Source organism: Lampris incognitus, chromosome 4 (genome assembly GCF_029633865.1).
Source record: "Lampris incognitus isolate fLamInc1 chromosome 4, fLamInc1.hap2, whole genome shotgun sequence".
In the NCBI taxonomy this organism is placed as follows: Eukaryota; Metazoa; Chordata; class Actinopteri; order Lampriformes; family Lampridae; genus Lampris; species Lampris incognitus.
This window is the reverse complement of record NC_079214.1, coordinates 52,713,153-52,734,441: the sequence shown is the minus strand read 5'-3', so window position 1 is coordinate 52,734,441 and position 21,289 is coordinate 52,713,153. Positions and strand designations below refer to the sequence as shown.

The 21,289-nt window shown below is 44.9% G+C and overlaps 1 protein-coding gene across 1 annotated transcript in view; it reads left to right on the top strand.

The window, feature by feature from the left end:
* LOC130112072 (transcription initiation factor TFIID subunit 4-like) overlaps positions 1-21,289 on the top strand; it is a 151,167-nt gene that overhangs the window by 12,034 nt on the left and 117,844 nt on the right. Inside the window, exons 3-7 of the mRNA XM_056279372.1 lie at positions 6,343-6,492; positions 9,794-9,964; positions 11,047-11,169; positions 11,980-12,069; positions 18,719-18,928. Of these exons, the coding sequence (XP_056135347.1) occupies positions 6,343-6,492; positions 9,794-9,964; positions 11,047-11,169; positions 11,980-12,069; positions 18,719-18,928 (744 nt within the window). The remainder of the gene's footprint in view (positions 1-6,342; positions 6,493-9,793; positions 9,965-11,046; positions 11,170-11,979; positions 12,070-18,718; positions 18,929-21,289) is intronic.

Here is a 21,289-nt window from a genome sequence, read left to right as displayed (position 1 = left end):
CGACTCTTGCAAACTTCACTTAGAATTTGGGGAAAAAGAAATTATGGAAGTCCTTTTGGCACCATTCACATCGTTAACTGCAGGGACAAAAGACAAACACTAGAGGGCAGTGTTTCATAGTCTTTAATTCAATTTGATGTTTTTCACTTCTGTAAGCAGCTCAGCGGGTTGAACAATATACGGCTTGGGTTTGGGATTCCCTTCACTGTGTAGCTAAACACGTGTAACATGGTTATAACAATATAAAGGTGAGCAGTTGCATTTCCCGTGTAGCTGATTAGGTGGAGCATTGCTTTGACACCCACTGAGACCAGTCATAATAAAAATGAATGCACCAATGGTATTGTAAAGTACTATGGATTAAAGTGTTCAGCAATTGGCGCATTATTATTCTCATAAATATTAAGGCTAAAATTGGATGTGTGTATTTGAATTGTATTAGTTATGTTATTTATACATAAGGGGAATGAGAGTTAAATTATGTTATTATGACAGCACAGAACAGTGTAATGAATAGCTCTGAACATGGACCTGGAATTTATCAAATCCAATCCGGATTTATCTAATATCTGGATTTATAAATATCTAAAAAACTCCCATAGTGTAGTGTTTCTATCGGAATCAGGATAATTTCAACCCCCCTAATATAATAATTATTTGGCCACACGGGTTGTCCAACCTTGGGGTTCATCTCAGGTAGTCCTCTGTGTGGAGTTTGCATGTTCTCCCCGTCTCTGCGGTGGGTTTCCCCCCACCATCAAAAAGACATACATGTTAGGGTCAATACTCCTGTCTGTGCCCCTGACCGAGGCAATGGAAAGAAGAATTGGAGTTGGTCCTCAGGCGCCGCATAGTGGCTTCCCGCTGCTCCTAACTACACAGCTAGGATGGGTTAAATGCAGAGAAGAATTTCCCCACGGGGATTAATAAAGTATATCAAAATAAAAAAAATATGTATGTGGGAATTCCCCAGTGAAACTGAGCAGAGATGTATTGACATCTTACCTGCTTCTCAGCACATACCACATATCATATCACTGACACAAGGACAGCAGCACGTCACATTCACTGGAAAGGGACACTGTGAGTTACACGCAGGGCAGTATCATATAGGTGCCATTACTGCATCTACACACTTTGAAACCATCAGTTTCTGACTATCTGTCCCAAACCAGGAGTTGTGGCCTTATCCGTGTGAAATCACTCTGCGGACTGGAACAGTCACCTTGCACGGTGTTCTTTGTACAGTTCACCATGGTGCTCTGTATGGTGTTCGTCTTTTAATTTTTTGGCTACACTGGAGGAGAAGGGAAAAAAAATGCTCTGTATTGTACAACAGGTAGAAGCAATTCAACTGTGTCAATTGTTGCGATGTCTTATAGAGACCTAAGAGCAGGCTCGCTGTCCTTCTTAGCCTCGTCCTGAAAGCCTTGTCGTTAAAGAAAACTTCTCAGGCACATTGCATTAGTAATATTAATAAATCAATATTAAATAAGATTAACACCCCAAATTCTTAAAGAATGTTCTCTCAGTCATTATTTCTGCAGTGCAGAGTAGACCGCTAAGACAGGGTTTACCAAACTCTTCTTTTTATGTCAAGGACTCCCAAATGAATGCAATTTTAACCTTCGTTTGATAAAGGCTTTTTGCCGGGTAGAATGCATTTTTGGGGTTTTAGGTCTGTCTTGCGGTAGTGAAGATGAAAGAGTGAAGTAGTTAATCTTATACATTATCCTTGTTTACTGACTACTAGTGTATACAGGAATAGCGGCATTGAACTATGTGTTTATTTAGATTGCCCCCCCCCTGCTGTACCCCCGAGGGCCCTTGGACCTCCAATTGGGAGCCGCTTTTCCAGAGCCTTGGAATAACACATTTCAAAGCTGCGATTCAGCGATATTCTCCCTGAAATGGTTCCCCGCTGTCAGGAGTATTACAGGACTTTACAGTCTGCCTCTTATAAATGCACAGCTGTGTTCCTTTCTGTAATTTGGTAAAGCATATGCAATTTACCTTTCCTCCAGGTGACTAGTGTACTAGAGGAAGGGTTTTTTTGGAAACGGCTTCAGTTTTGAGAAACTATGGATAGATCAAAACCAGCTTTGATCAAAAAGACTTTGCCGCGGATTACTCTCATATCGCTCTCATTTAAAATGCACGTGTATTGTTCAACACGGAACAGTTGTGAAAATTGCAATCCCAACACCTTCTGCTGTAAAATGAATGAGTCGTGTGATGCCAAAATGAGTTTTTCATAATTTGACACCTAGCGTAGAAAAATTATTGTCGGTGTAACGCGAAATCCCATTCGAGCAAAACATTAGGAGCAGACTTTCATTAATAACCAGCAAAGGCTGGTTATTAATGAAACTCTTGACTTGTTCATTCAGCCCTTGCTTGTAAAAAGAGTTAGGTTGCTTGCAGAGTCATCTGTTTTTAAAATTCACTCTCGTTGAGCGTCATTGCATTGGTTTTTGGACGCAAACCCTTCAAATCTAGGAGAATTTGTCTCAGAGATATTGCAGCAGAAACTTATCTGCAGCTTGATCTGGAGAAGTCCCCTGTTTCCATCAAGGCATCTGCGCCAGGTGTAAGTTGGGGTTCGCATCATCCACATGAAAGCCATGATTATATATTCTCAGGGTTCGAAATATGTAATTGCCTGCACAAATAGACGGCGGTGTTGACTAGTAGACAAAGGCGCCTTCCTGCCTCCCCGTGTGTAGCCAGACGTGAAGCTTGCAATGTTTCGTGGCCTCTCGCTGTCACACCGATACCATATTAGGGGGCCGCGGCGTCGCCGTCTCAGCAGGAAGAGGAGCGGGAGTGAGGAAATGAAAGGGAATGGTGTTTATTCCCAGAGCGCAACCCCTGTGTCAGCCTGTCACTCTTCCCACGACCCCCCGAGGGGAGAAGTGGAAGGCTTCCTGAGCTTCCTTCCTTCCATACCTGTTAAATCATTCATCATCCAACTGCCTGATTATTTTAAAAAGCTAACAAGGCTTTGGTTTTTGCATGAGGGGGAGAGAGAGCAAGAAAGAGAGAGAGAGCTTGAGAAGGCATGGCTCGCGGTGCGATACGCCTGGCAGCCCCCCCCACCCCTCCCCACCCCACCGTTCCCCCTCACCTCTCCCCTGATATGCGCCCTCAGTGCAACATTCTTCTGCAGCCTACAAAACTTTAGCGAAGGAGGGGCTCCCCTCCTTTTCCTCCCTCTGCTTCCCTTTCTCTGTTCTCCTCTTCTTCTTGCTGATCGTCTCCTCTGCCCTTTTGTCCTTTGCGAGGTTAGGTTTGGGTGTTTGTGTGCTCGAGTGCTAGTGGGCTTGAGCAGGTATTTACCACGCTCGGATGGGTGTGAATAGTGCATACTTAGTATGACCACATACACATGAAAATGTGACTGTGTCTTCATTATGTTAGTGAGTGTGTGCTCGGAACCGGGGCCTCTCTCTCTCGCTCTCTGTCTGTCTGTCTGTCTCTCACTGTCTCTCTCTCTCTTCTCGCTCTCTCTCTCTTTCTCGCTCTGTGTCTGTCTCTCTCTCCTTCGCTCTCTGTCTGTCTGTCTGTTTCTCTCAGGGTTTAGGTCTGGACAGCGCCTTTCCTTGCTCCTTCCTGTCTTTCATATGATGTGAAAGAAGAAAACATGTACAGGGTGTATTCCTTGTTTTTCTGTCTTACTTGACACTGCCGTGTTGTGCGTATGTTGCTAGTGTCACTGCTTGGCTGTCACTCAGGGCACATACAGTGATAAACGGCCAAATGTCATTCACATGCCCTGCCCTGTCCCTGCGCCAAATGTCAAGTCCTGCCGTCTCTGTTTAAGTTCTGCATAGGAATTAAGTGGGTTTCTAACCTTATTAACCAAACAGTCAGAATATTATTGATTGCTGAGCTTATAGAAACTTCATGTTCTAGGTCTTGGGTACGAAGCCGGGGGTTGTCCAACCTTGGGGGTCATCCCGGGTCGTCCTCTGTGTGGAGTTTGCATGTTCTCCTCGTGTCTGTGTGGGTTTTCTCTGGGTGCTCCGGTTTCCTCCCACAGTCCAAAGACATGTAGGTCAGGTGAATCGGCCATACTAAATTGTCCCTAGGTGTAAATGTGTGTGTGTGTGTGTGTCGGCCCTGTGATGGACTGGCGGCCTGTCCAGGGTGTCTCCCCGCCTGCCGCCCAATGACTGCTGGGACAGGCTCCAGCATCCCCGTGACCCGAATTCGGATAAACGGCTTGGATAATGGATGGATGGATGGATGTTCTGATTGACAGTAGTTATCGAGGTAAAGATTTCTTCAGCACTGTCCAGGATACAAACCAGAAACTCCCTCTAAGCTGTCGGTTCTCACTACCTATTAATCTTAATCTTTATTGGGTTTGAGTCATAATTAACTCAGTAGCCCACAGTAAAACAGGTGTCTTTGACGCCAAATGCAAAATAAAATCTCAATAAAGCGAGGCAATGTTGCACTACTGGCCAGATCTGATATAATAATGTGAACGCCCCGTCAGGGAAGTTGCCACCCATTTTATTTTTTCGTTTAAGAACATTAAGTATGATAAGTACTTTAATTAAACTTTAAATGTGAACTAGATCTTTTGTACCGTAGGAGGGAAAAATCCTTAGAGGGGGTTTTACCCTGATTCACCTGATTCACTTGACTAACATTTTTGAAATCCATCTTGAATAAATTCATTTGATTTTCTGTGCGGTTTGATGTTTTGTTGTCTTAGTTAAACAATTTTAATTGTTCAAAATTGGACTCTAGTATGTACTGTAGTATATGCACTGCCACTTCTCCTGGATCGCCACCTTGCTGTGGTGGAGAAGCTTACCGATGATCCCAAGAGCTATGCCGTCTGGAGCTTGGCTCTTGGTAGAGTCATCCAAGGCGGATAGGTCTAGGGGGAGGTTCCAGACGAAGCGTGATCCAACAAAGACCTCAACGGTGGAACTGGCGGAAGATGTCTCCAGGTCACAACGGCAGTGAAGGCGGATGAAGGCTGCAACAAAGGATAGTGCCCAATCATCTTGGTTCTCCATGCCATTGGACTCTGGCCACCCCCTGCCAAGGACCATGTGGTGGCTGCAGGCGCATCAGCCTCTATTCCATTATGTAGCTTCAGGATTGGCCTCTACACCCACCTGAAGACCCAGAAGGACCCAGAGAGAGGACAGTCATATTCAACCCCAAGTGACCGCAGATGATGATGATGATATGCACTGCCGTGGACTGAGCAGGGATTCATTCTGGTGTTAATTATTTGCCGATATCTGTTTAGATGCCATCAGTGAAGCTTGCTACAGGCTTGACTACTGTTACATTACACTCAATCTTAAGTCTCAATACCCAGATGTTACCAATGTGTCAGGAACAAGCAACATTATAATGTTTACAATAACATGAGTAGTCGTTCCGTATTAGCATGTACTGCCGGACCAAATAACATCTTCAACTATTTCTTACCACCCAAGAGAGTTGGATCAGCCATCACATTATCCCAAATGGTATCCGACAATGAACCATTTAGCACCAACAGTGTGCAGGTTGTAATTCCCACAACGTCAGCTGATTTCATGAATAATTACCCCTTTTATTGTTGTCGATGTTGGACTGTAATGAAAAGTTGCACGCTTTTTATTTTGGATGGAGCATGAACTGACATCCTTTCTATAGCTCTGTTGTTGAGATTGATGGTGGAGTTTTTAAGCACAAATGAAGGTGCATCATCAGGGTGGTGTTAGTATAGTGCAGATGAATAGATGTCAGCGTTTAGATGATGTGGGGCTTCGGGGTGATTATTCATCCTTCTGGAGACATTTTGTGTCTAATTCAACTTAAAATGTATGACACCCGTGTGATAACACCATCCTGCCCATGCTTTACACCAAAGGTTCTGTGTAGGCGCTGGCCCTAAAGACTATCTACATCAGATCTGGTGTATCTGTAAATGTCAGTGGTACAGCGTGACATGACGGCCAGTTGGACCCGACAGCACCTCCCCTTTACAACCACACACACTGGTCTTGTGTCAGTTGACCCACTGATAGGCTGTCACCTTGTTGTCTTCTGTTGTGACCTTCTCGTTCTTGTCTGCACGGCACACTCCGCTGCTCTTTTATCCCCCTCTCCCTTTCTTACCTGTCTCTCAATTTTCCCTGGGTTGACCCCAAATTCTTCCGTTTCTGCTCTCTCTCCAATCCCCCACCCTCTCTGCCCCCTTTCCTTGTTACTTTTATGCCCCCAAACCCCTTTCCTTCTCACAGTCACTTGATCTGTTTGTACCTTGTTTATCTTGCGCTGTCTCTTTCTCTCCTCTCTCTCTTGTGCTCTGTCTCTGTCCTGCAGTCTCCCGTGACCTCCCAGACAACACGGCAGTGTCCTCTGGCTCCAGCCAAGATGGTGCCGTCTTCCTCTACCGCTCCTTCCAGCCCTGCTTACCAGAACTCCTCCTCTTCCACCTCCTCCTCCACCTCCTCCTTCCCCGCGCTCCGCTCTGTGAGACAGTCCTCTATGCTCTCCTAGTCTTCCTCACTACCATTTCCTACTTAGGTGTTTCCCACCCTCCAGAAATACATGGACAATATTCACACTGCATGCCTCAAGGCCTTTACACACCGGGGGCGTTTTTTTGTGTGCGATTAATTTGTGTGTCAATACATTTTTTTGAAGGGTCATAAAACAGAAGTGAAAGGACAGGGAGTGGCTGAGGCAGACTATAACGGGGTCTGCGGTGTAAGAGAAGTGGTGTGTCCCAGGTCTCAGTTTTCAATGGTTTTGTTCTTCACTGAGTTGGTTCACTACAGAAATCCCCCTTGTCACTCATCTCAACACTGGGTTAATTGTGTATAAATTTGGGGTTGACCGATATGTTTTTTTTTCAGGGGTGATACCGATACGATTATTGGTAAGTTGTTGAGGTCGATAGCCGATATTTGGGGCCGATTTGGATAGTTTATTAGTCCAAAACTCGTCGTCCACCCTTTTCCTTTAATATTTTTATGGAGAGTACTACGTGTTTGTAGCTATAGCGTTATAAAGCTTTGTGATTCTTCTTCAATAAGCCCTGTGATGGTCTGGTGGCCTGTCCAGGGTGTCTCCCCGCCTGCTGCCCAATGACTGCTGGGATAGGCTCCAGCATCCCCGTGACCCTGGGTAAGGATAAGCGGGTGGGATAATGGATGGATGGAAATTTTTTTGAACTGTTGTTTTTGTAATGAGTACTTTCACACAGAACACGAAGTTATGTGGCATCATAGTCGCGTTCTGTGTGAAAGAAACAATTTACATGTAGCATAGACACACCAACAATGAAGGGCATCTTGTGACCACACTCAGCCACTTCCCTAGTCATTTTTACAAACACTGGTTGATTGTGCTATATGCCCATGAGTTTGTTATGAATAGATGAATCTCCTCAAAAATATATTGAATTGTGACTTTGTTGTCTGTTTATTAACTCCCATACCGAGCTATACATTTTATCCACCAGAGCAGAGTGATGACTACAGAGATGAGATGTGCCATGGAGACTGGCAAAGATGAAACACACACAAATTCTGATTTTACCACTCAGACTTGGGTCGCATGACCTCATAACTTATCTATGACCACATATAAAAGAAGCCCAAATCAGAAATGAAAAAAATGTGTTTTTGTTTCTTTGTGTGTGTGTGTGTGTGTGTGTGTGTGTGTGTGCATGTGCGTGCGTGCATGCGTGTGTTTGCAACACTTGGAAAAAATACGTTCAGTCATATTTGAAGAAAAAAATACACAATTATGTTGGATTTAAAACTGCCACAGTGAGTTTATCAGTCTCAGTTTAATGTTGATGCCTCTATAAGACTAAAATGAGACCATCAGTGAAAAGATTAGATATGGCAATATAATGATTCCAAATGCTTGTCTCCGGATTTGATTCCCAATAAAAAACAAACAAACAAACAAACAAATATATATATATATATATGTATGTATGTATATATGTATGTATGTATATATATATATATATATCTCCTCATTGCTGCATGTCTTGAAAAACACTCTCCCTATCACATAGTGTTGGTAGATGGTGGCAGTCTATGTACAGTGGACCAGAGTTGTGTTCACAATATTGCCGTTTAACCCCCCCCCAACCAACCAGACGGGGAAAGGGAATGAGGAATCCCTCTCCCTGTGAAAGAGCCAATGTCAATTTGCCCTTAAATGAAGCCCTCAGTTCCCAGTAGCTTTAGTGGAACTGCTCAGTGGCCAAGCGTAAAGGTGTATGTTGCATTGGGTCACTCCCAGCTGTAAATGTGTATCATTATCTAAATGTGAATAAAATGTGCAGGGCGTCCGGGTAGCATGGCGGTCTATTCTGTTGTCTACCAACACGGGGATCGCCAGATCGAGTCCCCGTGTTACCTCTGGCATGGTCGGGCATCCCTACAGACACAATTGGCCGTATCTGTGGGTGGGAAGCCGGATTTGGGTATGTGTCCTGGTTGCTGTACTAGTGCCTCCTCTGGTTGGTCGGGGCGCCTGTTGGGGGGAGATGGGGAACTGGGGGGAATAGTGTGATCTTCCCACGCACTACGTCCCCCTGACGAATCTCCTCACTGTCAGGTGAAAAGAAGCGGCTGGTGACTCCATATGTATCAGAGGAGGCATGTGGTAGTTCGCAGCCCTCCCTGGATCAGCAGAGGGGGTGGAGCAGCGACCAGGACGGCTCGGAAGAGTGGGGTAATTGACCAGATACAACAGGGGAGACGGGGGGGTGTGTGTGTGCAAACTGAATAAACAATCCTTGGATAAATAGCGTAATGGTCAACAGGAGCAACTTGGAGTTCTGCAGGTCTACCTCACTTTCTGCCCCAGCTAGATACAGACACCTGACAAAGTGATTGAAAGTAAAAGTCACCGGTGAATGTTACTGAAGTTGAAAACCACGTTCTCTTCTCCATTTACAGCATGGTAACATTTTAATGAATGCAGTTTTGATTTATTGAACTATGAACTTTTGAGTCTGAGCTATCAATAGTTATGTTTTTAATTGAAATTCTCAATTTTCAGACGCTGCCTTCTTAAGGAAATCATTGATTTACAGGCCAAACTAAAGTGATCCCTGCTACGTTCAATTGAAAAAGCTGCTTTGTTGCTTCCCTCAGTAAGGCTGACCGGGATTGTTTGAGATGGTCATGAGTCATACCCTCCCTTTCCTGAGCGACTGAGAGATTTGAACAGGGTTGATGAGGTCGCTGGAGTGGATCTTTAAAGTTGTGCTGGCTCTTGAGGGATGCTCACCTGACTAGGTTGCACAGCTCAATTCAAATCAAAATATTTATAGCTGTTTTTTTGGATATATTGATAACCTGGTTATTCCGCCACTAAAATATAATTGCCAGAAACTAAATAGCCCATTTGAGAACCGTCCCGGCTAATTACCGATGGACGTGGAATAGCCAGTATGTAGCTCATGCTTTTCATTTTTTCGGCCACTGAAAATAGTGATAACACATCCTTTCATAATGAAATGAGCTTAAGGAATGAACTTATGTAGGAGTATATTCAGTCGTATTCCTCGTCAGGTGGGCAGCTATTAAGAAAAGCTGCCTTTAGTAGCCCACCACCACTACCACCACCTCACCCAGCCCCTAGCCCTCCAGCCCCCCTCTTCAACTGTTAAGCGATGTCCACAGAAGTTGGGACACCCAATGTGACAGGAGTGCTGCGGCGCCTGCTTCCTGTTCTCTGTGGCCTTGCTGGGAGCGAGGCGTCACGTCCTGTTTATCTCTCTGTCTGTTCCTTGCTCTTCCAGAAGGGCCCTGTGGCACCGGCCGTGGCAGTGACGGCTCCGCAGCCGGCCCCCGTGGTTATGGTCCCCCAGGCTCAGGCTCAGGCTCAGGCCCAGGCCCAGGCTACCTCACAGCCAGCGCTGCCCCCGCAGACCAGCATTGCCGTGGCCCCCGGAGGTCCTGTCGTCTCCCAGGTCCGCTCTCTCTCCTGCCGGGTCGGTGCTCTACTGCAGAGCACCCCCACCCCCAAGGCTCTAGCACTGTCACAGCTGCCAGCAGGCTGGCTGTGTCACCACCACAGCACCGGACCCACAGCCTCACTGCCTCACACAGCTGGGCATGGGAAAAGAGTCTCACACATGCCCACACACACACACACACACACACACACACACACACACACACACACACACACACACACACACACACACACACACACACACACACACACACACACACACGTGCACACTCATGAATACATGCACATACAGACACACATACGGTAACAGGGACAGGCCCCTAAATGCACTCACACATGCAATCATACACACTTACGCTCATACACGCTTGCCTGTGTACACACTTTATCACACACAGAGACCCATGGACATGCAGACAGGCGTAGAGACAGACACATGCATACATGGGCACACATAGGTCTAGATACAGCCAGAGGCCCACACACACATACACACACAAACATACAGAGGCGCTCAGACATCCAGGACAGAGAGCCCTCATAAGAATGAGAGCTCTTTGCCACTGGCATTTTGGACGGTGGACGGGTGCCATGTCTCATTTGGCTAGAAAGATCATCTTAAGTATGCAGTTCTCTGACACTGATTCTTGAGTTATGCTTGTCACTCTTAAGTCACTGTAAACCTTTTTCATCTGTGCTGCACAAAATGAATTAGAAATGTTGCATTAATTCTGTAGATTGATCTTTTTGTAGACTGAAATCGATTGACTGTAGTTTTTCTCTCTGAATTTATGATCCAACAGACATTTTGTATAACCTCCTTCTTACATGGCATCTGTTAAAGACATTCAACCTGATTTAATACCACAAGCGATCCTGTCATTTATAAATTATAAAGTTTGAGTGGTTAACATTTGGTAAATGTATGTTTTCATTTAGTAAATAAGAATTGATGTGGGAAAAAAAAGCTCTGAAAGCAGGCAAAGTGTTGAGCACTGGAAGGAGAAATAGATTTTATTTTTTTGTTGTCTTTTTTTGCACGAAGGTGAATGTGCTGTTTTTGTTGTCCTGTCTCAGGAAATGCAGGAGAATGTGAAGAAGTGTAAAAACTTCTTGGCCACCCTGATTAAACTGGCCTCCCACAACTCTCCATCCCCCGAGACCTCCAAGAACGTCAAGGCCCTGGTTCAGGACCTGCTGGTGAGCCATTCTTGTAAAACTCACTTAAGTAACTGGCCTGGTGTAGTAACTACATCTCTTCTAAACTAACTCTCTAACTGGTAATTAGTAGGAACTTTTACCTCATTTTCAGGGTTAATGGTAACTATTCGTAACATCTGTAAAGGCCATTCTACAGTACATATATACCACTTTTAAATAGCATCAGAGCTCACACAGTTGATTTCCCCTGTAAAAATTCTAATGAATACAAGCGAAACTTGATCTCTGAATGTGGATAACAATTTGTGAAGCTTTTGATACCCTTTGGTACCTAGCATTACTAATACAGGAACTAAAAATGTTTTTTTCTGATGGCTATTGTTTTAGAAGGCCCAGCCTGACATAGCAGCCTTTAAGTTCACAATTTTTTTTATCATTATGAGTTTGTGTTATATAACATTTTTTTGCTGTAAAATAAACATAAAATATACATATGATGTTAATGACATGACTGTGAAAGTCTGAGTAAGAGTTTGAAGTTTGTCTTTTTAAGTGTTGGTGTAATATACACATTCTACCTGTAGATGGTAGCATGAAACTCTTTCTTACAGCATATTTTCTCTTGTGAATTTACATCTTATTTAGAGTTATTAATGAGCTGTGCCTCAGGGGTAAGTGGGACGGATGGGTGGGTAAGGGGGTGCATGTTGAATTCTGAATCAATATCAACAGACTCCGGTGGTGGGGTTTCAGCTCATTGTACTCAGTTGTGCTTCTCTTGTGGTTTGTTCTCACTTGTCAACTGTTACTCATTGAGCCAATTGGATTCTGTCCCCCGCCACCTCACAGGATGCCAAGATTGAACCAGAGGAATTCACTAGCCGGCTGCAGTCTGAGCTCAAGTCATCTCCTCAGCCTTACTTGGTGCCCTTCCTCAAGGTTGGTAACTGACCCCAGGATCACTCTCCTCAACTGGGCACCGAACTTGTTCCCAAAGACTTCCACTCGAACTGCTCATTAAACTGACATCACTTAAAGGGATAGTTTAGTTTACAGGGTTTTTGTGATGTGTCCTACATAAGTAGAGTCAGACAAACTCTTACATACCTTTTTATGTCTGTACGTGCAATTAGAAGGTATATTGAATGGTGAGTTAGGCCTAGATTAGCCCAGTTGCTTGATGTCTACCAGGATCATTAGCAGCTCCTCTCAAAAGAGGGTTTATACACCTTTTCCAAAGCTGATCGTTAACACTTTTTACTTATTATGTGTGAATAACCAACATTTTTACAAGTGCATGTGAAATCCTAAAAACTGGACTATAGTTTTGAGCTATTGTTCCGTAATATGCACATCATATACCTTCAAGTTGCATACACAGAGACCAAAATGGTATCCCTGAGTTTGCCAGACTCTATGCAAGTAGGAGACATAGTAAAAACCCTGGAAACCAAATTATCCCCTTCTCTATAATCTATTTCCATTAACTAGGCCTCTAAGCTAGCTACCAGGCTGCTTTTTAGTCTGGCTCTCTTAACTGACTATACAGCTGGATTCCTAAACTCCTTAAACCAGTCCTTTGAATGGGTCCTTAAAATCCTTAAATTCACTTTACACAGTGCCAAAATTGGCCTCAAAAGCACTTGCATAGACTAATTCTCGCTGAACTAGTTCCTTAAGTTGTTTCCTTAAAATAGCACTTTAAACTAGTCTATTAAAATAGTCCTTTACTAAATCTTTGCCCAAAACTGACCCTCTAAACTATTCTGTTTAGTGTTCTAAACTGAGCCCCAACACCGGCCCCTAAAACGAACCTGTTAGCTGCCCTTCAGACTTCTGAACTCACCCCCTAACCTGGCCTCCCCTTTTGGCTACTTAGCAGGCCCTCTGAACCTGTCTCCTAGAGCTCTCCCTTAACAAGCCCTGCAAACTCAACCCTAAATTGACCTCCTAAGCATGTCTGTTCTCAGGGCAGAGACTGGCAGCGGGGCCGGTGAGGGCAGGGCCTGCAAGTAGGATGATGTGAGACACTCACACACACACACCCACACACACACACACACACACACACACACACACACACACACAAACCCTTTCATCTCCCCTCTGGCTTGACTTCCGACTGTGTGTGACAGTGGCCCCCACAGCCGTTCCTGCCAGTGGCTCACAGGCTTCTTCAGCCAACCGTGATGTTCGTCACATCAAGGCATGCGGGTCGCCCAGCTCGGCCACAAACACATGTTGTCATGCAATGTTAGGTCACTTACATCAAAAATCTCCCTGAAATAGTCGCAACAGACAAACATCAAGTTCTTCAGGTCTTCTGTGAAAATGGGTTATGGGAAATGGCAAATTGTGGCACATGGACATTGGAGGAACCCATATTCATGTTTACTATAACTAGACACTGCTACAGTGTAGAAACCACCCAATAATTTCCAACCTGCGTGATGATCTGCTGGAAGAGCTACGTGATCTCAGCTTGCTGCAGGAACCAGGCCTTCAGACCTCGGCATCGCCTGATGCTGGTGGCCGGGGGAAGAGACATCGTAAGTGATATGCGAGGAAGCGGAAGCATGGCGAGAGGGTGGTGGTCCATGCTAGGCTAAAAACTGATCCTAGATGGCTGGCTCTCCCGTCTATCCTGCTCATCAATATCTGCTCCCTGGACAATAAATTGGACTACATCCGACTCCAGCAGACTATGTGGCATGAGTTCAGAGACTGCGACGTCTTTGTTTTTATGGAGACATGGCTCAATGACACAGTTCCAGATACCGGCATCCAACTAGATGGGCTCGTCTCGGTTCGTGCCGCAGTGGCTTGTGTGTTTACATCAACATGGAATAGTGCAAAAACTCGGGGCTAGTCTCTAGTTACTGCTCATCGTTGGTGGAGTTTATGACTGTTAGATGCAGACCATTTTATTTACCATGGGAATTCACCACTGTCCTTATAATAGCAGTATACATTCCCCCCAGGGCAAATGCTAAGGAGGCACTCTATGAGCTGCATCAGGCTATTAGCAAACTGTAGAATGCACACCCTTATGGACTGTTTATTGTCACCAGAGATTTCAACCACATGAATCTCGAGTCAGTGTACCCTAAATTCCATCAATATGTGGACTTTGCAACAAGACGGGTGAACATGCTGGATCTTGTTTACACGAATGTCCCTGGCATGTACCGGGCAGAGCCCCACCCCCACCTCAGCTACTCAGACCCCATTTCTGTTATGCTAATCCCAGCATACAGACTGCTTGTCAGATGCTCCAAACTGGCTCTGAAGCAGTTGAAAACTTGGCCACCAGGAGCCATTTCTGCGCTTCATGACTGTTTTGAGCACAATAACTGGCACAATCAGGGAGGGAACTGATTGCGACTCCACCAACTTGGAGTAATCATGGCATCATTGACCAGCTACATCAGCAGTTGCGTCAATAACATCACTGACTCCAAGACCATCACTACACGCTCCAACCAGAAGCCATGGATGTGAAGGTCTATGCACTGCTGAGAGCCCAAGAGTCTGCCTTCGGAGCAGGTGACAAGGTGGCTCTAAGAACAGCGAAGGCCAAACTGTCCCAGGCCATCAGAGCAGCAAAGCGCACACACACCCAAAGAATCCACAGCCACTTCCAAGATAGCAGTGACACGCAGTGCATGTGGCAGGGTATCCAGGCCATCACTAACTGCAGGGCAACATCACCTGTCTGTGATAGGGATGCCTCCCTTCCAGATGCGCTGAACAACTTCTACACTTGGTTTTGGGCACAGAATAATATTTCATTGAGGAAGACCACCTCTCCTCCCAAGGACCAGGTGCTGTGTCTAACCACAGCTGATGTGAGGAAAACTCTATGCAGAGTCAACCCACGGAAGGCTGCTGGACCAGACAATATTCCTGGCAGAGTACTTAGAAGATGTGCAGACCAGCTGGTGGATGTTCTCACTGACATCTTCAATATCTCCCTGAGCAGTACCGTCGTTTCAATGTGCTTCAAGGCAACTACCATCATCTCCGTGCCGAAGAAGTCTTCAGTGTCTTGCCTCAATGACTACCGTCCCGTTGCACTCACACCTATCATCATGAAGTACTTCGAGAGGCTCGTCATGAGGCACATCAAGACCCTGCTGCCCCCTTCACTGGACCCCTGCAGTTTGCGTATCACCTCAACTGCTCAACAGATGACGGCATCACCACCGTCCTCCATCTGGCCCTCACCCACCTGGACAAAAAGGACACATATGTTCGAATGCTGTTCATAGACTTCAGTTGAGCATTCAACACAATCATTCCTCAGCACTTGGAAAGGTAACACTGCTGGGCATACCTCCCTCTGCCACTGGATCCTGGACTTCTTGACTGGAAGACCTCAATCAGTACAGATCAGGAACAGCATCTTCAACACCACAACACTGAGCACTGGGGCACCCAAGGATGTTTGCTCAGTCCACTGCTGTTCACTCTGCTGGCTCACGACTGCGCAGCAATGCACAGCTTGAATCACATCATCAAGTTCACTGACGACACAACTGTGGTGGGTCTCATCAGTGAGAACGATGAGTCAACATACAGAGAAGAGGTGCAGCGGCTAACAGACTGGTGCAGAGCCAACAACCTGTCTCTGAACATAGACAAAAGAGATGGTTGTTGACTTCAGTAGAGTACGGAGTGACCACTCTCTGCTGAACATCGATGGCTCATCCATGTATACTGTTAAGAGCACCAAATTCCTTGGTGTTCATCTGGTGGAGAACCTCACCTGGACCCTCAACACCAGCTTTGTAGCCAAGAAATCCCAGCAGTGTCTTTACTTTCTGCAAAGTCTGAGAAAAGTAAATTTCCCACCCCCTATCCTTACCACATTTTTCAGAGGGACTAGTGAGAGCATCCTGGGCATCTGCATCATTAAATGGTTTGGAAATTACACCGTCTCCAGTTGCAAGACATTGCAGCGGATAGTGAACACAGCTGAGAAGATCATTAGAATCTCTCTTTCCTCCATCACAGACATTTACACCACACGCTGCATCCGCAAAGCCACCAGCATTGTGGATGACCCTACACACCCCTCGCACAAACTCTTCACCCTCCTGCCATCTGGCAAAAGGTATCATACTTTTCGGGCCCTCACGGCCAGACTGTGAAACGGTTTTTCCCCCAAGCCATCAGACACCTCAATACCCAGTGACTGGACTTGACATCCGCCCATCTACACACACACACACATGTGCACATACACACACTCATACTCAGTTGAACACCATTCCACTTCTCTTACAAATTTTTTCACATTTCTTTCTTAAAGTACTGTAATGACCACCTGCATTCTTGCTGCTAATGCTGTACTTTATATTTACAGCAGTATGTTTACATTTTACAGCAGCTTGTTAGTGTCTCCCCTATAATTGTATAGGCCCGGTGGGCTGTCAGGCCAAAAAAAAAAAACCAAAAAACTTTTTTTTAGTGCCAAAAATAACACCAAATATCCATTCATTCAGAAATCAATAATCATTTGCCTTTGGGAGCCTCTGTGCGGCGCTGTTCCAAAATGTGAGTCAACCTCTGTGTCATTGCCTGTGAAACTCTTGACACGATGCGAGTGCCACTGCTATCAGAGTCCCTTTAAATTACTGCGTAGCGAGAGTGCGAGTGTATGGGATACAGGTAAGCTAACGTGAGCATGGAGCTGCCAAGCTCCAAGCGCCAACACGGGGGACTGACAACCAAACATATTAATGCTTTTCTCCAAAACATTTCTCCAAAAAATTTCCATATCATGATGCCATGGTGAAATGTTTCTCCAAGCCAAGGAAGATAAAGTGCAGCAATGATTCATGCACATTGTGTCCATGGCGTGCTAACTGTTTTGCAAAGGTCATAGGTTACACAGCTTATTTCTATGTAATATTTCTATTTATTTAATTTTATATTATTTTATTTATATATTTTATTTTTATTTATCTTTATATTTTCAAATTTATTGTACATTTTTATGCAATAAATGCAGCTTCCTCTCCTTGTGATCACTTTGTTTTAAGTCTTGAATATACCGAGCGAACAAACATTTGAAAGCAAATATAAATTGCAGACCACCTTCTATGCCACCTGACCGAAGCTGACCGCGCCAGTATGCCATCCCGCACGCCTCGTCTGTTCAGGGTTTTTTCAGTGTGTACCACCAGGCTTGAAAAAAAGGCAAACAATGGCTTAATTTTAAACTTATAGCAGATGTCTTTGTAACTTTGCAACGTCTGTCTTATTAATTTTGCACTGTCTTGCGCAGGTTGTATATGTTTGCACACATGCATTTTATGCATTCTTGTTTAGGCCCGTGTAGTCTACGTTAGTTTTGTGTAGTCTCCTGTGGCTCCGTGTTGTTCTATGTAGCACAATGGTCCTGGAGGAACATTGTTTCAACTGTGCTAGCTGTATATGGCTAGAATGAAAATAAAGTCAGTCTAAGACTAAGTCTGAATGGCAAGAAACATGTAATCTATGACAATGAATTACTCATAGATTTCACTTTTCTAAACTAGCTGTTTCAGTAAAAAAAAAAAAGAAACTCATCATTTATAAGACATGCTTAAAGACTTGCCACTGCAAGGGATTGCATTTTGTTAAAATAGTCTTTCCAAAGTGATCACAAGAGTAGAGTTAATTTTGCCTGTACTAAGTAAAGTTGGTAAATTCTATTTTAATGGATTGGCAGTAAATACAACAGAATATGTCTCATATAATAATATGTCTCAGATAATATGATAATAATAATAATAAAATAATATTTTTTATTCTTTCTTTGTTTTTTAATTATTTTATTTAATTGTTGAGCTCCTGTTTGGAATTTTTTTTTTCCAAAAAGGAGCTCAACAATCCTTTTTTGGAAAAAAAGAAATGGAAACGAATAATACGCTGTGGCGACCCCTAACGGGAGCTGCCGAAAGTAGTAGTAGTAATTGTTGAGCTCCTTTTTCTACATCAAAGGTTTCATTGCAACATCCTGTGGAAATATAATAATAATACTAATAATATAATAATGTCTATGTCTCATGTAATATGTGATTCTGCTAAATCATCATCATCATCAGTTCCGTAACCTATGGAGGTCGTAGGAGCACAACTGATGCCTCAACAAGTCTCGGTTGAGTCATCATTGTGTTTCAGTAGGGGGAGTACCTGGTGGTCCCTATCTCCTCTCCAGGTGTGGCTGGCCGTTGGTTCACAAAGGAACTCATCCGCCCTTTGACAGGTTTTGTTTTTAGTCCTGCTGGGCGTCCACACACCCTCCTCACAACAACCCAAGGGTTGAAGTGGGGGTGCCCGTTCAGTCGCCGACGACCCAACGGTTGCAGTTTAATGTCGTACCCAGGACGTAAATGCTAAATAAGTTTAGAAATATGTGACGCATTTGGCTTTCATAGTGTGAGTGGGTAAAGGTGTTAACAAATGCTAAAACACTCCTGATTATTATTGCTAATTCGCTCCCATCCCATTCTTCTTAATGACCTTTACTGTCATGGAACTGAGTACATGGCTGTATGGCTGTGTTCCAGTAACGTTTGTATTCTCTCCCTATCAACAGAAAAGCCTTCCAGCCTTGCGGCTGTCTCTCCTCAACAGTCAGCAGTCTCTGACCCAGCCCCAGCAGCAGGGGGTCAAACCTGTGGCTAGCGGCACCACTCCTGCCATCATGGCAGGGCCAGCTGTCCGCGTGCGCCACCCTAACAGCATCAGCACCACCACGGGCACTATCGCTTCACCCACTGGGACACCCGGACACACAGCTGCCATGGTATGTATACACCATAAGTACTTTTTATCTATGTATATTTGTGTGTGTATGTGTGTGTGTGCCTCTGTTTATTTAGTAGTTACATTTACAATTAGCATTTACGTTTTAAGCTTTTAACTGGCAGTATTATTCAGAATGGGCCTACCACTGAACTTAACAGTATAATAAACTTAAATTTCTATATCACCTTTGATAAGTAGTCATTAGTTTATAGTAAAGGGCACGGTGGCGCAGTGGTTAGTGCGGTCGCCTCACAGCAAGAAGGTCCTGGGTTCGAGCCCCAGGGTAGTTCAACCTTGGGGATTGTCCCAGGTCGTCTTCTGTCTGGAGTTTGATAAATAGATAAAACTTGATGAATAAATCCACATTCATCAAGTTTGATGAATAAATCCAGGTTCTTGTGGATTTCCTTCAGTGGGCCTGCTGCGGTTCCCTCCCACAGTCCAGAGATATGCATGCATGGTGAATTACAGAATGTAGTTTAGTTTAGTTTATTTTGGACATGCAAAAAAAATTATGATAATAAGAAAATAAGAAAACAAACAAAACAATAGATAAAATGAACTGTAAACATATACAATACAATCTCAGTAACAACAAAATATATATTACCTGTCCGAAAAGGAGTAGGAAGAAGTAAAGCACTCCTCTGGTCCTACGTCTTTCTTAGTTAATGTACATGATATTTATCATGGGCGCCACGGTGGCGCAGTGGTTACTGCGGTCGCCTCACAGCACGAAGGTGCTGGGTTCGAGCCCCGGGGTAGTTCAACCTTAGGGATTGTCCCGGGTTGTCCTCTGTGTGGAGTTTCCATGTTCTCCCTGTGTCTGTGTGGGTTTCCTCCGGGTGCTCCGGTTTCCTTCCACAGTCCAAAGACATGTAGGTCAGGTGAATTGGCTATACTAAATTGTCCCTAGGTGTGAATGTGTGTGTGTGTGTGTGTGTGTGTGTGTGTGTGTGTGTGTGTGTGTGTGTGTGTGTGTGTGTGTGTGTGTGTGTGTGTGTGCGTGCGTGCGCCCTGTGATGGCCTGGCAGCCTGTCCAGGGTGTCTCCCCGCCTGCCGCCATGTGACTTCTGGGATAGGCTCCAGCATCCCCGCGACCCTGAGAGCAGGATAAGCGGTGTGGATAAGGGATGGGTGGATGGGTATTCATCATGACTAGTCCAACTATCCACCCCAGTGTCCATCATACACGTCTAAACTAAGCTGTTCATAGCTATTATGTGAATGGTGTCTGAATGACAGGTGCCACTGATCTGTGACTGACACTTTGCTGCCTTCAGTCTGGACAATGCAGGAAGCAAAATCAAATTTCCATCGTAACAGATTGATCAATAAAATATAATTTACTTAAACTCGGATAACCATCACAACAAGCAACCAATAGTAAGGAGCTGGCCTAGCCATCCAGTCTTCAGTTGTTCGCCAGTGAAGCAGCTCTTCTCAAACAGGTCAGAGGGGAACTAAGGGCCTGGCTCAAGGGCACTTCGGCTGTAACTGGATGAGGAGGGGTGGGTATAACATTATTTCACACTTTCCCAGATTTTCGCAGATAGTCCTGGGAGATCAAACCAACGACTTCACCCTTTTAGGCTACTGCCTAGTCGGCATTTATTTATTTTAATTTTTTTTTAAATTTATTTCTGATTTTCCCCTTTTTTTCTCCCAATTTAGTGGCCAATTGATCCCTATTTTAATTCAAACACCCACCCTCGTATTGCATGCGTTCGCCAACTGCATCTCTCCGGCCGGCAGTCTCGAAGGAAAGCGCCTCCCCACTTTCGTGACAAGGCGAATCCAAGCCGAACCACTGTTTTTCCGACACACACAGAGACGCATTCACATGACGAACACAAGCCGACTCCGCCCCCCTCCCGAAGACAGCGTTGCCAATGATTGCTGCTTCATCGAGTCCGGCCATAGTCGGATCTGACGAGACCGGGGCGCGAACCCCAGTCCCCAGTGGGCAACTGCATCGACACCAAGCCGACGCTTAGACCGCTACGCCACCGCGGACCCTCCTAGTCGGCATTTATGAAGACTTGATCGGGAACAAATTGTTTGGATTAAATAATAATTCGACGGGTAGTAATAATAAAAATAATAACAGGGCGTCCAGGTTACATGGTGGTCTACTCCGTTGCCTACCAACATGGGGCTCACCGGTTCGAATCCCTGTGTTACCTCCGGCTTGGTCAGGCGTCCCCACAGACACAATTGGCTGTGTTTGCGGATGGGAAACTGGATGTGGTTATGTGTCCTGGTCACTGTACTAGCACCTCCTCTGGTCAGTTGGGGCGCCTGTTTGGGTGGGAGGGAGAACTGGGGGGAATAGCATGATCTTCCCACGTGCTACGTC